Below are 21,252 nucleotides of genomic sequence, written 5' to 3'. Positions count from 1 at the left end.
GTAAAAGTAGGAACTAGTTAGGTTAGATTAGTTAGCATTAGACAGCAAAGACCGCCCTTTCCCCTCCCCCCCATGCTCGGCCTTGTGCCAAATTTTTTTTTTTTTTATTTTTGTAAAATTTCGAAAATAAATTACTTCATTATTTTTTTTATGTTACTGTGGTTACAAGACCTGCGAAGAAGATTGTATTTTTTTCGCAACCTCACTTCAGGTTAGCTACTCTCAGTTATGATTTTTTTTCCCAACAGATATTGAATTAAATTTAAAAAACAAAAACAAAAAAAAAACAAACACCTTGTTTGTGCAAAAAATAACTTAATTAGCCCTCAAAAGGCAAGTAATTTACCGTTCGCTAAAAACGCAACAAACTAAAATTTTGGAAACACGATTATAAGGAGGCCCAAAATTTCAGCCAATCGAAATGGAAACGCTGTTTCAAAATGAAGTCATGATAGTAAAAAGAGGTAGGGTGTCAGACCCCCCCACACACACACACAGAGTGCACTGCATCTGTACATTCCTATTCTGAACGTTTGTATCAATTTTTATCATTTTTTAATTTAATTATTTTTATGTTCCTGTTTTTAAATAAATTTTTTTGTGCTAATGCGCTTACTGATCCGCGCTATTTTTAAATCTTATTTCCAAGTTTAATTAAAGTTTTATGATATGTTTTTTTTTTTTTTATTCAATTGTAAGGTTAAAGTACAGAATAGCCTATTAGTGTAATAGGTACAAAACAAGTACAGAATAGCCTATTCTGAGGATAGGTACAAAACACCCTCCCCATGTTAAGAATGGCTTTTTAAATAATAACGTTTTTATTTCAGCAGTGCTGAAATTCAGCACGCATGACATAATTATATAAAAATTATGTTACGCCGAAAGTTTCATTCTTGCGAGCAAGGAAATTATTAAAATCTTGCATACAAAAATTATGCGAAATCTGTAATTAAAATATATATATTTGCTTATACATTTTGAGCATCGGCATTCATTTTGTGACAAAATTTTTGTCCGTACCTAAAATTATATAAAATAAATGTTTTGGTTTTCAAATGGAGCTCGCCCAGTTTAAATAATTATGAATATGTCATTTTCTGTTTTTAATAATAATAATAAATATATATATATATATATATATATATATACACACACACACACGTTTCATGAAAAACTTTCCCGTTTTCATTAATTAAATCGAAACATTTTCAATTAAACAAGTAGGGATATACTTTCTCTTGCACTTTCTTTTACTTTTTTTTTCATAGTTCTTTCCGGAAGTAATTAATATTTAATTTAATTTTTTTGTTATTCATTTCCTACTTCGGCTATAAAATAATGATTGATCCATTTTACGACGTGCCCTAGCGTATTATAAACACCCCAACCTCCCCATGTTAAGAACGGCTTTCGAAATACCCTCTCCCCAATGTTTAAGAACGGCTTTCGAGGTTGGGGGGTGTTTATTCCCAAAGTCGTTCTTAACATGGGAGGTTTTGGGTGCTTATAATAAATTGACCTACTGATTTCTCCCTCTGATTCTAATGACGGGTGTCCAAAAAAAAAAAAAAATGGCGTCTCCATTTTCGGCGATAAACCGCGGCGCAGAAGTACCGAACTTTTTTTCTTTTTTTTTTTTCGCTACGTCGAATTTTTGGTTTACAAATCATTTTGGGATATTTACTTACAATTATGAAATGAAAAGGCAAAGGGAGTATTCCAGAGTGTACTCATGCAGTGCAGAGTGCACTTATTGATCCGTGCTGACTGCTGAAATAATAACGGGGTTTGTACACAGATTCGAACAAGTTGTCAAAAAACAAATATATAACAAATAAATGTTATCAAAGGCAAGATAAGTTACTTTTCTACCTAACTGGATATATTTTTCGTGTTTTTATTCAATGTAACATGTTTATTCAGCTCGAAAAGCATACAGTGTTTACCGATGTATTGGAAAATTCAAAATGGCGCCCGACACTCTCTTTAACACGGTAAGTTCAGGAAAAGATGTTATAAATAATAAACTAGACAAAATACTGTTAGAAATTCGCTCATTATATGTTACCGTGACATAAATTGACATATATTCGGTGTTTTTTTAATAGTATTTTGTCTAGTTTATTATTTATAACACCTTTTCCCAAACTTACCATGTTAAAGAGAGTGTCGGACGCCATTTTGAATTTTCCAATACATTACATCGGTAAACACTGCATGTTTTTCGAGCTGAATAAACATGTGACATTGAATAAAAACAAAAAATATGTATCCAGTTTGGTAGAAAAGTAACTTATCTTGCCTTTGATAACATTTATTTGTTATATATTTGTTTTTTGACAACTTTTTCGACTCTATGTGTACAGTAATACAAACCCTAATAACGTTATTATTTAAAAAGCCATTTTTAACATGGGGAGGAGAGGGTGTTTTGTACTTATTCTGTACTTTAACCCTACAATTGAATAAAAAACATACAATAAAACTTTAATTAAACTTGGGAATACGATTTAAAAAATAGCGCGGATCAGTAAGTGCATTATTAGCACACATTAGAGTCAGGCATTATTTTTCTTTTGAAATAAGATACAAGAAGTCTGAAGTAGGCACTATTTGGGGTACTTCTGCAGTTTAAAGATCGTGTTGAAATAATAATTAGAAACACATTCTTAACATGGGGAGGGTAGCTTTGTTAGCTATTCTGCACTTTACCTCACAATTTAATAAACAAAAGATACGGTAAAAAAATTGAATTTAACTTTAAAATCGTATCCAGCACGATCTGTAAAAGTACCGAATTTTGTTAAAGTTACGGCACAAGTTAATGTTTACTTACACTTCAGTCAATAATTGATTCATCTGAGACTCCATTATATATCCTTCGATTTAGAAATAAACATGAAGAAATCTTCAACGTTTAAAAATGTAAAAAGTCGATGACGCCCCTTTCAATGGCTGCTGCTGCTTACAAGGGAGATAATCAGAATTTAGTTTGGGTTTGAAATGACAAGACCAATAACATGCTCCGACTCTTAGATTATTAATTTAGTCAAATCGAGTTATGGTTCTTGATATTATTATTTGTTTGACTCATTTCATTTTCACATAAGAAAATCGTAAATAAAATTTAAACTATTTATTCGTTTTCACTAAAAATTGAAATACTACTTCTCTACATTAATAAAAAAAATGGGGGGGGGGTTTGTATTACTGTATACATAGATTCGAAAAAGTTGTCAAAAAAACAAATATATAACAAATAAATGTTATCAAAGGCAAGATAAGTTACTTTTCTACCAAACTGGATATATTTTCATGTTTTTAGTCAATGTAACATGTTTATTCAGCCCCAAAAACATACAGTGTTTACCGATGTATTGGAAAATTCAAGATGGAGCCCGACACTCTTTTTAACACGGTAAGTTTGGGAAAGGTGTTATAAATAATAAACTAGACAAAATACTATTAAAAACCCACCGAATATATGTCAACCTATGTCACGGTAACATATATTAAGCGAGTTTCTAACAGTATTTTGTCTAGTTTTATATTTATAGCACCTTTTCCCAAACTTACCGTGTTAACGAGAGAGTCGGGCGCCATTTTGAATTTTCCAATACATTGGTAAGCACAGTATGGTTTTCGAGCTGAATAAACATGTTACATTAAATAAAAACACGAAAAATTATCCAGTTAGGTAGAAAAGTAACTTATCTTGCCTTTAATAACATTTATTTGCTATATATTTGTTTTTTGACGACTTTTTCGAATCTATGTGTACAGTAATACAAAACCCAAATGGGCATTATAACAGAAACATTTCCTCCATTTCCCTTTGATGTATAGCCAAACACAAGGCGAAAGAATCTCCCACTAATAAAGATATGTATTCAGAAGTAACGGATTCGGGGAAGCCAAAGTCCTGCAAGGAGTCGATTTTCATAAACAACCTCCTTGATACTATCATGCTTAAGATATGGGTATATTTGCTGATGACCCCATGCTCTATTTTTGTAAATATGGACAAATTGAATGCGCACATATACTAGTCAATAGTTGAATCTTTAGAAAATAACCTCCAAAATTGGGCCATAAATCGATGATTACATTTAATGCTACTAAGACAAAGCCCCTTTCCTTTAACAATTATGAGAAACCTTCCCAATCACTGATTACCATGGCTGATAGTACATTATAGTAGAATTCATCATTCAAATTCCTCAGCTTTTAATATTCATAGATAACATGAATTAGAACAAATACATAGAAGATATTACCAAGACTGCTTTAAATAATGTGGATTTCCTCTACCAGGTTAGAAAACTTCTCACACACTTATATCGCTACAAATTAAAAATTAGGACCTGTTTGTGTGTAGTCTGTGTATACAAGAAGAAGAAAAAAAAAGGCCAGCTTTCTCTTTATATGTTTGTAATGTCACATGACATGCAAATGAGATCATTCTGGTTGAATATTAAAAACCTGATTTTTCAGAGATGGGATTATTATTGATTTGGATGTGAGAGGAGCAAGTTTTGATAGCAGAGCGTTGAAGTTTGGAGTTGAGTTTTGACAGTAGAATGTCAAGATTCGGAGTAGTGCGGTTTTGGCAGTAGCATGTTAATTAACATTTTTTTAACCACAAGCTATTTCAGCAAATGAAGAAAATGGAAGAATGAGTAAGGTTAAGCAGTGACATTCCGAGGCCATTTGTTGGAGAAGGTGATGTGATCACATGGCTTAATAAGCTAAAGCAAGTTGCAAAGCTGCGAAAAATCAAAGACGCAACAACATTGATTCCAATGTATTCGAAAGGGAATGCAATAGCGGTTTACTTGGAAATGGGAGAGACAGACCAGACTGATATCGAGAGTATTGAGAACAGATTAAAGACAGCATTTTTGGAGAGCATTTTTTAGGTATATAATAAGCTTAGAAGAGTCACCTGAACCGGAGAATCTGGATATATATGCAGCAGAAACAAAGCATCTAGCAGGATTGACTGGATATGCTGGACTCAGCCTTACGAAGAATGTTAAGCTGGCTGCTGTGAGTGGTTTTCCTGACCGCATTTATTTGGAACTACAATGATTGACTGGAATTGAAACCATGAAGGTAGAGGAGATTTTGAGGCATGCCAAAGTGCTGGCAAAACATCGTGGTGAATTGAGGGCAGTTGCAGCCTTGACGGTAAACAATCCCAGCATAACGGAGTAGACAGGCAGGAGATAAAGTCGTAAATTTACAGGTAACTGTTTCAGATGTCAAGGATCCCACCTGATGAAAGATTGTAGAGAGCCACGACTAGGCATCATCTGTTTTTGGTGTGGCCAGGTTGGGTACATTAGCGAAGATTGATCTTTGATGCTGGGAAATGAATAAAGGAGTACTATTGCACCAGTAGTCACCCCTTTAATACTGGAAAGGTGTGTGAGGGTTTGTTATCAGAGATAGTAATCACTGTTAATGAAAGAGGGCTAGAGCCCTTGTTGATACTAGTTGTACCACTATGCTTGTCACAACAAGTGTCACCAACTCTTGAAATGGAACCAGTAATATTAGAGCAGTAGATGGCAGAGAGGTGGAATGTTGTGGAGAGGATGATGCCGAGATTGTGGTGAGGAATATGCTGCTGCAATTCAGAGTGATTGTGCTGAATAAGGTTATTGCGGGAATCGGTGTAGTATCAGATCTAGATGTAATAGACCGACTAGGTGGAGTTACAATTGCTAAAGGTCAAATGAAGTTTGGCAACCAGTGTATTCAACCAATACTATTCAACTGACGAAAATCAGGCCATATCAGATTGAGGATAAAGATTTTCAAGCCTATTTTGATGGTGACAAGTTTTGATGGTTGAGTGGTGATGAACCGTAGAACCACCTGTGTTGATGAACAGAGTTAACTGCTATAAAAGTACACTAAAAGGAGACTTAGTGTCGCAGTTTGTGAAAGAAGTTGAAAGCTGGATTGACAATGAAATCTTCATGGTCAGTGAATGTGGAAAGAATTCTGCTGCTCATAGCCATAGTTCAACCTACCAAGAAGAAAGTTAGGCCAGTGTTGGATTTATGGGAATTAAACAAATATGTGGCTTGCCACACCAAAGATGGAATTGACATGTGTGGGGAAATATGAGAGAGTAGAGGAAAATGGAATAGACAACTAAAACCGTGGACCTAAAATTGGCCAACCTTCAAATTCATGTGGACAAAAAACTATGGCAGTATCAATTGGTTGAATATGAAGGTCGGATTTATTTTTTGACCACATTAGGATTTGGTCTGAATTCCGCATCCAAAATTATAGTGGCAGTTCTTAAGACCGTGTTGACTAAAGATGATGCAATTAAGGGATCCACCTGCTTTTCCTGCAACCTCTCTCCCACAGAAGAGACGTTGCAAGCCTGTCTTTCTTTTATCGCTATTTGCATGGCGGGTGCTCGTCTGAGCTCCAATCCCTCGTCCCCCCTCACCAATCTTTCATGAGAAACACCTGTCTGGCTGAAACTACTGTCAATAATTTTCCCCACTCTTTATCTGTGCCTAAATCCAAACGTAGATTCCATGAGCAAAGCTTCTTTCTTAGAACTGCACGCCAGTGGAACTCTCTGCTGCTTGCCTGTTTCCCACCTGACTACAACTTGGACGTCTCCTAGTCCAACATAAACAAACTCCTGACAAACCGCCCCCTTAAGTAAGATACTCTATCAAAACCCCCAATACTAATGATTACTACAATACTATCTCATTGATTACTGTACACGCAATAACCCTTATCCCTGAGTGGCCTTCGGGCCTTGATAAGTGGTGACCCCTATGTAAAAACAAAAAAAAAACATATATACTGGTGAATGAGACTGAGGTAATAGCGGAAAAGGTGAGAGAGATGTAAAAACATATGGATTGATAGCTAAACTGTCTGAATTGTTGGATTGAGATTGTGGTGGAATAAGGCAGAAAAGTTGATGTTCAAATGAAGAAATGAGATCCCCGAAGCAAAGGATGAACTAACCAAGAAAGAACTTTCTTTGATATGCGGAAGATTGGTTAACCATTACCCTGTAGTCAGATAGTTGCGGACTGCATGCAGTTTTATCAAAAGTCAGATCAATACGGATTGATGGGAAGACACAATTGACAAAGTATTGCTGCTCATGATACAAGACGTCATTGCAGAAGTGAAAAAAATGAACCCTGTAAAAGGAGAATGGTATATAAAAGAGAGCCGTGAAGGGATAATATGGAGCAATGCTAGCAGCCTAACATTAAGGGTATTGTTAGAAATAGGAGGTGTAACTGCCGAAGATGCTGTTTGGCTGTGAAAAAAAGGATGATAGTGGCCATACCAATGTTGCAGAACTCGATGCTGTGATGAAGAGCATTAATCTGACTTTAAAATGAGGCCTACAGGTAATGGATGTTAGAAGAGACTCAGCAACAGCAGCATCATGGGTTGAATCGGAGGCGCCAAGAGATAAGCGGATCAAGACAATAGAGGCAGCAGAGATGCTTATTAAGTGTCGACTTGGAGCACTGGGAGACTTGATTCGAGAATTTGGACTGAAGGTAACTATTAACTTGGTCCCATCACAGAAAAATAAAGCAGACAGGCAAGACAAGTAAAGAAAGCCTGGCTGAAGAAAAAGAAAGATATGGCCTTGATGTGCTGTGCAGTAGAGCAGCTAAAGGTTCTGCATAAGATGTATCATTTCGGAAAAGAACAAACTCTATATCTAGCAAGAAAGGTGAATCTGCACATCATGATGGAAGATGTTCGAGAAGTTGTGGAGCAATGTAGGGAATGTCAATCAATTGATCGTGCGCCAGCTAAACACAAAAAAGAGGAATTACATGTTGCAGAAAATTGGTAGCGCTTAGCCATTGATGTCATGCATTATCAACATGAACGGTATCTGGCTATCATTGACTGTGAGCCTGGGAGGGTAGCAATAGAGCATCAAGATTTGGAGCTGAGTTTTGAAAGCAGAACGTTAAGATTCGGAGTAATGTGAATTTGGCAGCAGTGTGTTAGTTAACATTTTTTAAGCACAAAGCCCATATTTGTCCATGCATGGAGTATTGTTGCTACATCTTGATTGATGCACTAAACATTAGTTTAGGTTTGGCCCTTTTTGTTTTTCGCCTTTGTGGAGTGGGAAACCTTCACTTCTTCACCTGGTGTGGCTGGCAGTGGTGTCGGGATCCTTTGCTTCATCATCAGCATCATCATTACTATCTGGTTGTCACCTTCCTTACCCTGGGGGGGGGGTGAAGGAGGGGGCTATTTGCCCATTTTATTCAGATCGTGTGTAGCCAGCCTTAGGGAAGGACGCTGAGTTCGCTCTCCATCAAGAAAATGTTTTGACATTAAATAGAAAGTTCCAGGTGTTTGTCGTTTAGAGAAAGATGTTTGTTGAAAGCTCAGTTGATTGTCACTAAACTTTCAACATAATTTCATTCCTAGTTAATTACAAGGCAACAAGGCCTTACCACCGGGGAAATTATTAGTGCCCAAGAAGACTAACGGAAGAAACCGATTGTGTTTTTTTTATATTTTTTCTGTTAGAGACTAAATTTAAATTCACCAGCTTGCCTAACAAGATGAACAAATTATCAGCTCATGTGATCTCAAGGAAAGGAAATTTCCTCTTTGTTCAAGGAACTTAAAAGAAGAGACCATTTTGAAAGACAATTTAACCCAAAGTTCCTTTCGTGGAAGGACATTTTCATTTTAAAAGAAAAAAACAAAACATTATAACCTTCTGGTTCTAATGTTTTGTTTTTTTCTTTTAAAATGAAAATGTTCTTCTACGAAAGAAACTTTGGGTTAAATTGTCTTTCAAAATGGCCTCTTCTTGCCTTTGGAATTCCCTTTGCTCCCTGTTTCCCTGACTGTATCAATATACAGGAATTTAAATGTAATGTGAGCAAATATCTCACTGCACAACTCCCTACCTAGGATGTTGCTATAAACCTGGTCTCTAATTTCATTCACAGTGGCCCCTTTAATCTCTCAGTGACAATGTGTCTAGTTTCAGGGTGAATGAAGGTTAAAAAAGAGAAATGCAGTTGGATGATATACATATAGGTCGACAGTGTCTGGTTAAAAGAATAAAAAAAAAGTAAAGATATGAAGCCTTTGGCTCAAAAGAAGCCTTTAAATTAATACATGCTACCTCAAGAAGGAATAGTATAGTGAGAAAAAAAAAAAAATCACAAAAAAAAAAAAACGCAGGGCCAAAAATTGCAAGAGGCAGCAGACATATTGGAATTGTCTGTTTGGCACACATACAAATTCACACCAACCTCAAAATTAACTCTGTTTAATTTTCCGCATGAAGTTGCAAATACAAACTTTTTGTTCCAAGTTGTTGCCCTCTTCCCTCTCCATCCTGCAAAGTGGTGTTAAGTTTTATTGGACTTTTATTAATTCTTCCTTTGTTAATTTGCTGTTAATAAAACTGGAATTTGAAACCAGTCGTATTTTCTTCTTCTTTGTGATGAACAGGCAGCTTTCTTTCTATCAGCCAGAGTCAACAATGATTTATCATGGCCTACTAACTTAAGAGGAAAGAGCCATTTTTTATTCTCAGTAAGAAATACACACACGCATGCACGCACGCACCACCACCATCATCATCATTATCATCATCATTATCGTTTAAACGGCTGCTTTACATGGTGGCATGTAGAAATTCACTTCCAAACTAACCTACCTTTGTCCTCGTCTTTAGTTATCCCTCTTTCTCTCAAGTCTGTCTGTAACAGAGTGCAGACATGCATATGGCAGCTGTATGCAAATGCTGAGCTGTGTGTGACGTGACGTCATGGTAAGGTAAAGGAAAAAGACTATAAAAAGAACGTGTGCACAGGCAGATGATCACATTAGAGAAGACGATCATGTTAGAGACGTGAGTAACATCACAGCCATAATGAGAAGTCGACCTGTGACCCATAATTATAACATGACTCGGCCTGTGGAGTTGCCAATCCCTTGCATCTATAAATATATATATATATATATATATATATATATATAAAGTAGTAACATTTGTGTGTGTGTGTGTGTGTGTGTGTGTGTGTGTGTGTGTGTGTGTGTGTGTGTGTGTGTGTGTGTGTCTATACAACTCTCCTACAATCTACGCCATTGGGCTGATCATGACCAAACCTGGTATGATGATGGTCCCCTACCTAGGGATGATGCATTTTCCATAACAAAGGTCAAAGTTAAGCCTATGTATGGATACTCTCTCACAGCACACACCACTGGACTGATCATGACTAAACATGACATCATTTGACCTAAGGATGGTGCACACCATTTTTTAAGGTCCAAGGTTAAAGGTAATATTTGGTGTGGCTCTTACAATATCCACTTACTGCAAGGGTACAACAGCGAGGTACCTGAGTGCATAGCAAAGTCCCATGCAAAGTGTGAGTATCTTTGCTAGTAATGGATAAAATACTAAGTCAAATTCAGTTCTAAATGTGTACACACAAAGCCGAACCATAACTGAATCTAACACGTGATACTGCATGCATATGTAAACAAAATAGATCCCTCATGCAATTTCTACACTTGTTATCCAGTTCGCCCACCAGTGTTATTTCTTATATAGATTAGTAACACTATTTACTATATACGGCACAATCACATTGACACACCAGTTCTCATCGCAAAAGTTAAGCAACGTTGAGCCTGGCTAGTACCAGATAAGTGACCATTTGGGAAGTCTAGCAGCAAGATGTCTGTTTACATTACATTTAAAATTTAGCAGGTTAGTACGGTTAGGGAAACAGGAAACAGGGACAGAATTTGAAAGTCTAGCAATCCAAGGGAAGAAACTATTAGAGTAGAAGGCTTTCCAGCATCTAGGGACCTCAAACATGAAAGGGTGGGATTTTGCTAATGGCATGTTGGTCAGAAGTATTATATTGAGAAGGGGTACAAGTACTGTGATTTCATCAGAGCACATTCCATTGAAATACTTGTAAAACAAGTACAGAGATGCAACATTGGGTCGATAAGACAGATGTTGGAGCTTGCCCAACAGTGCCGGACCTATTAGATTTGAGACTCTTTCTTGGATCCTGTTTAAGAGTGAGAGACTAGTGGTAGATGCACCAGCCCATGAAGTAATGGACACAAAAGCAGTAACAACACAAAACTCGGCATCAAGTGGGCATTTTTATTCCCAGGAACTATCAAATTAACGAAGTGCACGTGATGCTGTACATTTTTTGAAATGAAATCTTACTTTCTTAACCTATTGTAGAAAATGCATGATGAGGCGAACGTCATGGCAGCGGAAGCAGAAATATCACTGTGCATACGGGACTGGACTGAAAACGAGGCTTATACTCATTTGTCTCAGGAGCATAAAACAGTGAATTTCTTATTTTACGAATTCTTGGTTTCTGAGTCAGGCAGATCCCTGCGTGTTGTTCGTGTTTGGTGTTGACTGCAGTTATAGGAAAAGTAGAGGCGAAAGACGTAGAAGACGGCAAAACAGAAAAATCCAACAAACCCATCAAACTTTTATCTATTATCTCATATCATTCATTTGTGAATTGAGTGAACGATTTCACTGCCTGTCTCAGATTTGAATGACCGTTCATCGTTCATGCCAGATTTAACTTACTATTCCCAAAATGCAGTCACTAGATGAGATAACATAATGAACACTGTTTTTATTATTATTATTATTATTATTATTATTATTATTACAACAGCAACAAGAACAACTATTCACTAGGAGTTTTAACACAGATCATCATCAAAGATTTCTCTTTGAGAATATTATATCCGGTTTCAACGGTATATAATAATATGACAAAATACGTCGAGTGGGATGCGTAACAAAATACAAAATACAATAATACAAATAAAAAATTGCTACTTGATTTTGAAGTTAGATAAATGTAAATGAAGGTAAAGAAAAAGGAACTTAGCGTGTGAGAACTAAACACTCGTCCTTAGGAAGGTTGGTTAACCAGAGTACACTCGTAGAGTGTAAGATGTGAGACTGGTAGGACGCAAGGCTGCAGGGCAAGACTGCAAGACTAAAACGTAAGACTAGACTGCAAACAAGACAAGATGCCCTACCTTAAAATGGCAGCTCTTTTATATACTGTTTCGTATCCGGTTCGATACATAGTTATGTCCCTTATAACAGAGAACAACCTGTGGTGTTCACTGGAGTCTGAGCGACAACAAGACTCCCCAAGTTTCCAGAATTCTCTACCTCTTTTGATATTATTTCAAACAAATTTTATTATCACAACAGCAATTTACCATTGATTTCTTATTGAGAGTGACCATTAGTCTTCACTGGAATTTGGGTGGCAATAAATCTCCTCAAGGTCCGTATCATTTTCACACTCATCCAATCGAGGTCTGGTTAATGCTTTCTCTCCTCAATCTTTCCATCCTCCTTGACCCTCCAAAGTTATTTGATATGGTGCCAGTTGATGTCAATACTTTTTTAGGAAGGGGGAAGGGAAGGTTACTTAAAATTATACAGTTTCAGTTTTTTTTGATTTCATGTGGTGTTTCTTTGTCTCATTTTTTTAGCAGATTCTATATCTGACTATCACCTGTAACTCATGTTTTCCATTCCTGTTCTGTTCTAATAACTCTGCCAACCTCTTCCACATATCTCCATACTCAATAATGAAAAATCTCAAGAAACAATCCAAGATTAAACTCAGAACTTCAACTCCAAACGTAGACGCCCCCCCCCCCTACTATCAGGTCTCCTTTTCCAACATCAGGGGTCTGCGTTCCAACTTTCCAGAGGTTGAATCCAATTGTAGGAGACCAGATCTGATCTGTTGTTCCTGTGCGAATCAGGCATTGTCCAACTGTTTCCTAAGTTCGCGATTAAAGGATACTCAAACTTGACATCAAAATCTGACTGCCAAAACCGTCACAGGCATGGAATATCTGCCTACATTAGAGATGGCTTTCCATGTGGTACAAACATCTCCAGAGAAGATCCTAAATTGCCCTCTATCTACTTCAGAGTTGCACTGGCTCACTTCACCACATTCATACTTGCTCTCTGTCATCCCTATAACAGCAGAGTTACTATAATTGAGAGTATTTCTGAAAAAATTGACAGCATTCTGTCAGCTCATCCCTCGGCTAACATTCACACCGGTGGAGACATCAATGTTCACAATGTTGAATGGCTAGCCCACTCAAACAAGACGGATGACAAGGGGAGGTACTGTCATGATTTCTCAATTGCTTATGAACTAACACAAACTGTTCATGAACCCACCTATATGCTTGACACTGATGCACAGTTTGCAAGTCTCTTTGACCTTTTTCTTACAAGTTGTTGCCAAGAATTGTGCTCATCCTCATTGGAATCTTTTGATCACACAGTTGTGTTGGTTAAGATAAAAACAGAATGCAATAAGTTCACAGTTGTACTTTATATCGATAGTCTATGGCTGTATCTCTGTGTTCCATGTTTAAAAAGAATATGTCCTCTATAGTGTCTAACCTAATGGAATGGTTACTTGTCAGTATAGACTGCGTCATACACTCCAAGAAATTCCAGCTAAAACCTAACAGCCAGCCGTGGTTTATTCCAGAATGTGCCACTACCATTGAGCATAAAAATCAGTATTTCCATTGCTTTCAACGAAATAGTTTTTCTGAAACTAAAACCACCTTTAGGACTGCGAGCAACCACTGTAAAAGAGTAATAAAGAATGTAAGAGATCAGTATAATTTGTAGGTTAAGAAAGTAGATGAGTAGCAATTTGGTTCCCATCAGTTTTGGCAAATAACAAACAGGGTTCTGAAGAGAGATATCCTCTATCCCAACCATTATCTATGAACCTAAGGTAATTTCATCATTTTAAGGTTGGTGCGAATTTGTGTGCGTGCCAAACAGACAATTCTAATATTTCTGCCACCTCTTGCAATTTTGGGTCCTATCTTTTTTGTGATTTTTTTTCTTACTGTACCATTCCTTCTTGAGGTGGCATGTATTAATTTAAAGATTTCTTTCGAGCCAAAGACTTAATGTCTATACTGGTTTGCAGCAAATTTTACTCTTTTCAACTATGGCCACCTACTTGACATATTTCCTCCTGTGTCTGAAAATACACTATGTGACATACAAATATCTGTTGTCAAGTTTACCAAAAATCTTGATTCCAGTAAAACAACTGGTCCCAGCAGCATTTCAATCATAATGTTCAAAAAACTTCAACCGGAACTAGCTCCCATACTTACAAAGCTGTTTAAACATTGCCTTAATGAAAAATGCTTCCCAACACCCTGAAAAATTTCATCAGTCTGTCCTGTATTTAAAAATTTTGGAGATCGGTCATCTACCTCTTAGTACAAACCAATCAGTGTCTTGTGTGTCATGAGTAAGTTGCTGGAATCTGTGTTACATAAAAAAGTGGTCAACCACCTCAGCAGAAATAACCTACTTAGTGACATGCAATATGGTTTCTGTTCTTCTAGATATACAGTTGGTATGTTAACCGTAATATGACACAGGATTAGTGTATCTCTTGACAAGACTTTTGTTTCTAGAGTAATAGCTCTTGACATATCAAAGGCTTTTAGGAAGATGGAACAAGTAGTCAATGTTCACCAGTCTTCAGGAACTTAACCATTAACTATGCCATTCTTTAAATAGCTTTTTCCATGTTGATTACAGTATGTTGCTGGTCCCATGCAGTTCTAGGAGATCCACCCTCCAAAGCTTTGTCTTCACTGAGAAGAGGTCAGTTTATTACTAATTGCCTGAAATACCCCTACCAGGTAATGCTGACGGGGTTGCCCAGGCAACTTTTTGTAAACCAGAGTTCTCTTCTTCTAGGGTTCTAGCTCTTCAATCCCATTTCCTGAGTCTTGTGTCACATCTTCCCGCCATAGGAAGGAGATAAATAAAGCAGATTAGCTTAGGGATCAGGAGGTACCCACCTCTGCCTGTCTAATCAGTTGTTGAGCTCAAACGCAGAAAAAGACATGAGCAGCAGCAGCAATCAACATGCTCAAACTACTTAATGAAATTTATGTTCCACACTTTATTGCTGACTGCCCCATCCACCTGATTCCAGCTTACTTCTCCAGTTCTGATTCCTGATGCTCCAAAGCTTGCTCTAACTCCTCCACCTCCAGCTCACCTCTGCAGCTGTTGATTCAACTCCTGCAGCTCTAGCTCCCGTTTTGACTTCTGTTCTAGCTTCTTCCTCCAATACTTTCTCCAACTCTTTCCAGAGTCTTCTTTCAGTGGTTCCTGCTTAAGATTCTGGTCTAGTTCCTTCCTGCAGCATCTGCTCTTTCCAGAGGTTCCTGTATCAACTCCTTTCAGTGTCACCTACTGTCCTTATAGTGCTTCCTGCACTTACAGTAGTTCTTGTTCTAGCTCCTACTTCCTGCAAATACAGCTCTTAGTCATATTCATTATCTGAGGTATCAACTCACACCTCATGGACGACCACATCAATCTCCATATGATGCCATTTTATGCTGTCTGGGATTCAGTTTCCCTAATTTTGTCAAATCAGCTTTTCCTACTGTTCAAGTTTTGGAAACACTTTTCTTGCTTACCAACTTTTCAGTTGCCCGTTCCAGAATTTTTCATGTTCCAGAAACGTCGTTCAGGCTGTCCAGGTTTCAGCTTCCTCAATTCCTATTCATCCAGTCTCTTACTGCTGTCCTTCCAAACCCCCTGCTTCCAGAATCATCATCGATCAATTTCATCCAGTTCTTCTACATTTTGTTCTTGTATTTTTGGTGAAATAAATATCTTCTTTCCCAATTGTTCATCTGTGTTTGTCTTCTCTTCTTTGTTTATTTGACATTGTTTTTTAATTGCATGGCCGATCATCACCCAACATTCTATCCTACAACAGATATGTGCAAATGCATTTTTGAGTTGTTTGAGGTTGTTTTTTTTATTCAATACTAATTTTCTTATAAATGTATGGAAATAGTTTTGAAAATTTTGGATGTATTATAACAATATTTTCAAACTATAACATCATTTAAAAAAAAGAACAACTAAAATAGTCAGAGAGAATATATTTGCAGAACATATTTGGCAAAATTAAAACCGTGACTTAATGGTCGAAGGCCATAAAACTGTATATGAGTGATTCGTTTGCAACCAAGCAACTTACCTGATGAGTACAGACTGACTTCAGTAGCCTGTCAGACACTTAGACTGGTTATAAAAAAATATGGCTTGTAGTATGAAGAAGAAATAAATAAGATTGAAAAAAATTTTTGTAAGTAGAGGTCCCTTGCAACATCACGATTATTGGAAAGGGTCCACGGAGGTAAAAATGGTGAGGAATACTGATCTAGAGTGATCTACGTTCTTTTATTTTCAGTTTACTTCAGTGGAAGTTCTCAGAAATCAAGGGGATTCTTGGGCACAACACTTGATCTCTATAAAAGTTACATACATATCCGAGTGTTCAATTATGATTCTACTTTACCTCTCAAACATTGAGTTAGTAAAGAAGTCAAGGACATTAATTTGTGGCAGCTGAATTGTTCTGATGAACGTTAAAATCAAATGGCTCTATTGCTACTCTCTTTCTTTTTCTGCTTCGTTGGAATTCACTTTCTTTGTCACTCCCAAAAGCAAGCCAGTTTCACAGGAATGTTAACTCAAAATATTTTCAACCAATGAAAATCGTTTCAAACCCCAAAAGTAACAATTATATTTCAAAATAATAAGCCAATGTGAACTTAAAAACTCCTATGAGAATAGTGACCAAATAAGATTTTCTCCAGACTTCATTTTGACTCCTGCAGCTCTAGCTTCAGTTTCGACTTTTGTTCTAACTCCTTCCTATAATATTTGCTCCAACTCTTTCCAGTGATTCCTTTCAGTGGTTCCTGCTTCAGCATCTGATCTAATTCCTCCCTGCAGCTCTTGCTCCTTCCAGAAGTTCCTGCACTAACTCCTTTCAGTGTCTTCTGCACCAGCTTATTCTAGTGCTTCTCGCACTAACTCTTACAGCCGTTCTTGTTCTAGCTCCTGTTTCTTGCAAATCTAGTCCTTGGGCACTTTCACTACTTGAGGCATCTCATCACACCTAATGAACGACCACATCAATCTTAATGTGATGCCATTTCATGCTGTCTTAGATTCAGTTTCCCCAATCCTGTGAACTCAGCTTTTCTTGCTATTCAAGTTCCAGAAACACTTTTTTTACTGACCAACTTTCCAACTTTTGGATCGATTTCATTCAGTTCTTCTACATATTTCCTTGTATTTATGGTGAAATAAATATGTCCTTTTACAATTGTTCATCTATGTTTGTCCTCTCTTCTTTGCCATTTGACATTGTTTCAAGGGTAAACCCAAGAATGTTACTCAACAGCCCTGCCCTCATGCTGTTGGTAGGCAAATCGCAGAGGAAAGGACTCAATAACTCACATACAAGCCTTCTTCATTTTCACACATTAGCGAGAGTCAAGTGAACAGAAACAAATTGCTACTCACATCTATACATGCACTAACAAAACATGATGAAGCAACACACTGTGGAAAATTTATTTCCACTATTTTATTTTTGTCCCCTTTTTTCTCTTCTTTCTCCTTTTTTCCCCCTCTCTATGTTTTGTTCTTCCTCCTCCTCTTCTATGTCACATGATCTCGTTTTGCTCGCTGATTGGGCAAGCTTCTTGTGCGCCAATTCTACCATGAGGTGCAATTTTTCGAGTTGAAAATTCAGTTGCTGCTTACACGCTGAGGAAGAAATAAGTCACTGAAGTAAGGGTTAAATATGTCAAGAATATCGACATGTTTAATTGAGGTCTCAGACAAGGAAAGGTGACCTAATGGTTGTAAGCAGTTTCTCGGTTCTAACTAGACCGTAAAATAGTCAAAAGTAAAGAACTACTGATTCTTACCGAATATAAAAAAGATTTTAAGTCAAATTACCTGACTTTTGGAATGTGTCTTGAACAAAACCCGAGACAAAGGAAATTTGAGAGAGAGCCAGCTTTTAATCTTAACTGGACTTTAAAACAGTTGAAATATGCAACTAATCGACAGGAATTAATTATCTCAGGACAAAAGGGAAACTCGGATATGTCATGGAGGATTTCAAATTACTTGAACCCTCTGTATTGGAGATTTACTCGGAGATGTAAACTTTACATTGCCTTCTTTATAAAGAAAAATTACCAAAGGATTTTCATCTAATGATCGCGTTTATGGAAATACTCTGAAAGGATACACGTTAAACAAAGAGATGAAGAACATTGTTTCTAAAAGACCACTGTAACCCCCCCCCCCCCGGAAATCATGCTATTTCTGTAAAAGATTGATGCAAACTGTGAAGCACTTTCGGTAAGTTAACCCCCCTCTCTCCTTCTTTCTCTATCTTTCCCTCTCTCCCTGCACTACCCTTTCGAATGTTAAAATACAAGAACTTTAATAGCAAGCCAGATGGACGACTCTTGGCAGCCAATCAAGTTTCCTATCAAGACATTCTACTAAATAAAAAATTTTCTTTCAAGTCATTTCTCCCCCTCCCCCCATGGGTGCTTCTTTCTTTTTTGTCTAACTTGCAGGTAACAAACTACAAAGAATTACCTTTTTGCAGGACATAGTGGATAATATTTTCTTCAACACATATGCAGTACCACGCTGCCAAATACTCACATATATACTACTTACACTCCCATATTATTCACACGATGAACATTTTGACTATTTCCTCAACTTTCTTTATCCAAACGCAAGTTTGCATAAATTAACATTTTTTCTGATTGAAAGTGATATTTATATTCTTATCTCTTGTATAAAAATGTTTTGTTATAAAATTTATTTATTTTTTTTAATTTTTGCATTTACAAAACTTTATGTTTTAGTTAGCACTTACAAACTGGTGATTCTTCTATCGTGTCAATGTTTCACTTATTTCCATTTTATTATGCATGTTTATATATATCTTCTATTTTCTTCTTTTGCTGAAATATAATTTTTATACTCAATATATTAAATTTGGCGTGGTTCTTAGCAATACCTAAAAATGCTATCATCATCCAAAATTGCCTCTACCAAGGCTAGGAACAATGCCACAAATTTCCTTCTCTCCCAAATGATCAGTTAACTATGCTATGGCATATTTTTCTTTTGGTCTCTTACCAGATTCCAGGACAAGAATCGGTTTGGTTTGGAACTGTTACTTGAGGTAACATCATGAGGAGAAGGTGCACCACTCCTTGTATGAGTCAGTGTATATTCAGGGTTTTCTCTCGGCCCCCAAAGCCAATAAATTCTAGGCCTGTATTGAGATGGCTTGTTCGCTGATGTTTTAAGCATGGTTTGTATCCTATACAGTTCTAGGAGGTCCACTCTCTCAGATGTTGCATTCTTTCTTCCTTTCAGATGGGATTAGTTATTACTAATCGCCTGAAGCGCCCCTACTAGGAAATGTTGACAGAACTGCTTAGGCATTTTTTGCAGGCCAGAGTGCTCTCCCTCTACGATGCTAGCTTTTCAAATTCCATTTTTTTGACCCTTGTGTCATATCATCCCATCGCGTGTGTAGGGGGGGGGAGATAAACATCGAGCCAGAGTATAAACGTATTCAGGGGATATTATTTTGTCTTCGAATACTGTGTTATTTTTAATATTTGGTCAGGACGAAGTATCATCATGTCAGGTTATCTTGACAAACCCTTGTACAGAGACTCGAGGATGGTGGCTAGTAGGTAATGCAAATATATACATAAAAAAAATGTTATGCTAATTTGAGATCAGGTTAATGTTGATTGGGGGGGGGGGAATAAAACGCAGTTGTCTCCCTTTCATCATCTAAGATGGATTAGTCGAATTGGATTAATTTCTTCTTACTAGTTTCTTATTATTATTTGGTCCTTTCTTTGTTTGTTCTATTATATTTAGCATTACGTAGAAGTACGAGTTAGTAGTCATTGTATACTTATCCAATCGTGGTATATAGTACAGCATTATTGGTAACAGCGACTTCGCTCGAGAAATCAACGATATAGATATATATTTTTGTTTTCCTATATAGTCCGCAACAAACAAGCCTTTTTTTATGTTCTTTTTTATTTTGTCGGCGGCAGATGGATTTACGTTTTTGACCATTGGTCTCGCCTTTCTTTCTGATTCGGATGTCTATTATTTACATTTCGTCATTCTAAAGATTTTGAACGCAAACAGAACTAAAAGCTTTGCTTGTTTTCAAGTAAATAATCAAAACCAGCAATATAAACCAGTGAGTGCCGCTCTGTGTGATGGTTTTTAGACGTTAGCTAATAATTAACTTAGACCTTTGTCTAATTATTACAAAACAAAAAAGGTAAGTAACTGTTTATTTATTTAAAAGATGGTATTTTATTTATTTTTTAACTATTCTACTTCACAACATCGAGAATACAATTTTAACCCGGTGAAAAAAGGTGGGTTTGTTTTAAACGTCGAACTTGTCGTTCGATTCGTTTGTGTACGTTTTCGGCGTCCCAAATTCTAATTTCAAAACCCGTCATTCTAATATACGATTATTCGATTTATAAGTTTTAAAACCACAATTTAAGATGTAACAGATCGAAAGGATTAAATTTAATATTGATTCCCTATTCCTTTTGTTAATACCAAGTTTTAAATTTGAATATATTATCCTTTCCTGTGAGTCCATTTTTGTACTCTCCTATTTAAACGAAACATTTACCAAATATTGTTCTTCTTTAATTAAATATTATCAAAAAACAAACAAAAAAACGAACTATTAAGTTCTCTTAATCATTAAGTTTGCTATCAAATTAAATCTTTATGAATATTTGTCTTGGTGCAAGTTTTAAAATTGCTAATCGTATAGAAATGAGGTCTTTCTGTAAAGAGAATTTTGGACGCTAAAAACATACCCAACCGTTAAATGGAATTACATTAGTCTATTAATGAAACCATTTAATAAACTAATAATGATCGGACATGGTCGTTTTTTGTGTATATTAGGTGTTTAGTAACGTAAATTTATGCTAAAATAAAATACAAGAAGAAAAAAGTATGTTTGTAGATTAACACTCTGCTAAATTACCGCCACAACAACAATAATAATTCTACTTTTTTAGGCGATTCTATCTTTTCAATCTGAAAAGACTTGAGTGAGGAACTTTTTCACATATAAATTTCACTTAAACTCATTTAGCGTCGTTTAGTACCGTTAATTTTTTTTTTGCTATGGGAGGTAAATTTTGTGCATTTGATTACGTGTGATT

At 36.5% G+C, this 21,252-nt stretch overlaps 2 protein-coding genes across 2 annotated transcripts in view; one reads left to right on the top strand and one right to left on the bottom strand.

Annotated features, from left to right (window-relative positions):
* The window catches only part of LOC145243406 (ragulator complex protein LAMTOR5-like), a 78,140-nt gene extending 75,145 nt beyond the window's left edge, over nt 1-2,995 (bottom strand). The window contains exon 1 of the mRNA XM_080106261.1: nt 2,840-2,995. Coding sequence (XP_079962387.1) covers nt 2,840-2,874 — 35 coding nt within the window. The 5' untranslated portion in view covers nt 2,875-2,995. The remainder of the gene's footprint in view (nt 1-2,839) is intronic.
* A 16,779-nt stretch (nt 2,996-19,774) lies between these two features.
* The window catches only part of LOC145243402 (uncharacterized), a 116,048-nt gene continuing 114,570 nt past the window's right edge, over nt 19,775-21,252 (top strand). The window contains exon 1 of the mRNA XM_080106252.1: nt 19,775-20,336. The gene's annotated coding sequence lies outside the window, so the exon portion shown is untranslated. The remainder of the gene's footprint in view (nt 20,337-21,252) is intronic.

Source organism: Euprymna scolopes, chromosome 22, assembly GCF_053919585.1.
Source record: "Euprymna scolopes isolate OS-2025 chromosome 22, ASM5391958v1, whole genome shotgun sequence".
NCBI lineage: Eukaryota > Metazoa > Mollusca > Cephalopoda > Sepiida > Sepiolidae > Euprymna > Euprymna scolopes.
Note: the sequence above shows the minus strand (reverse complement) of the source record. Positions and strands in the feature narration are given on the sequence as shown.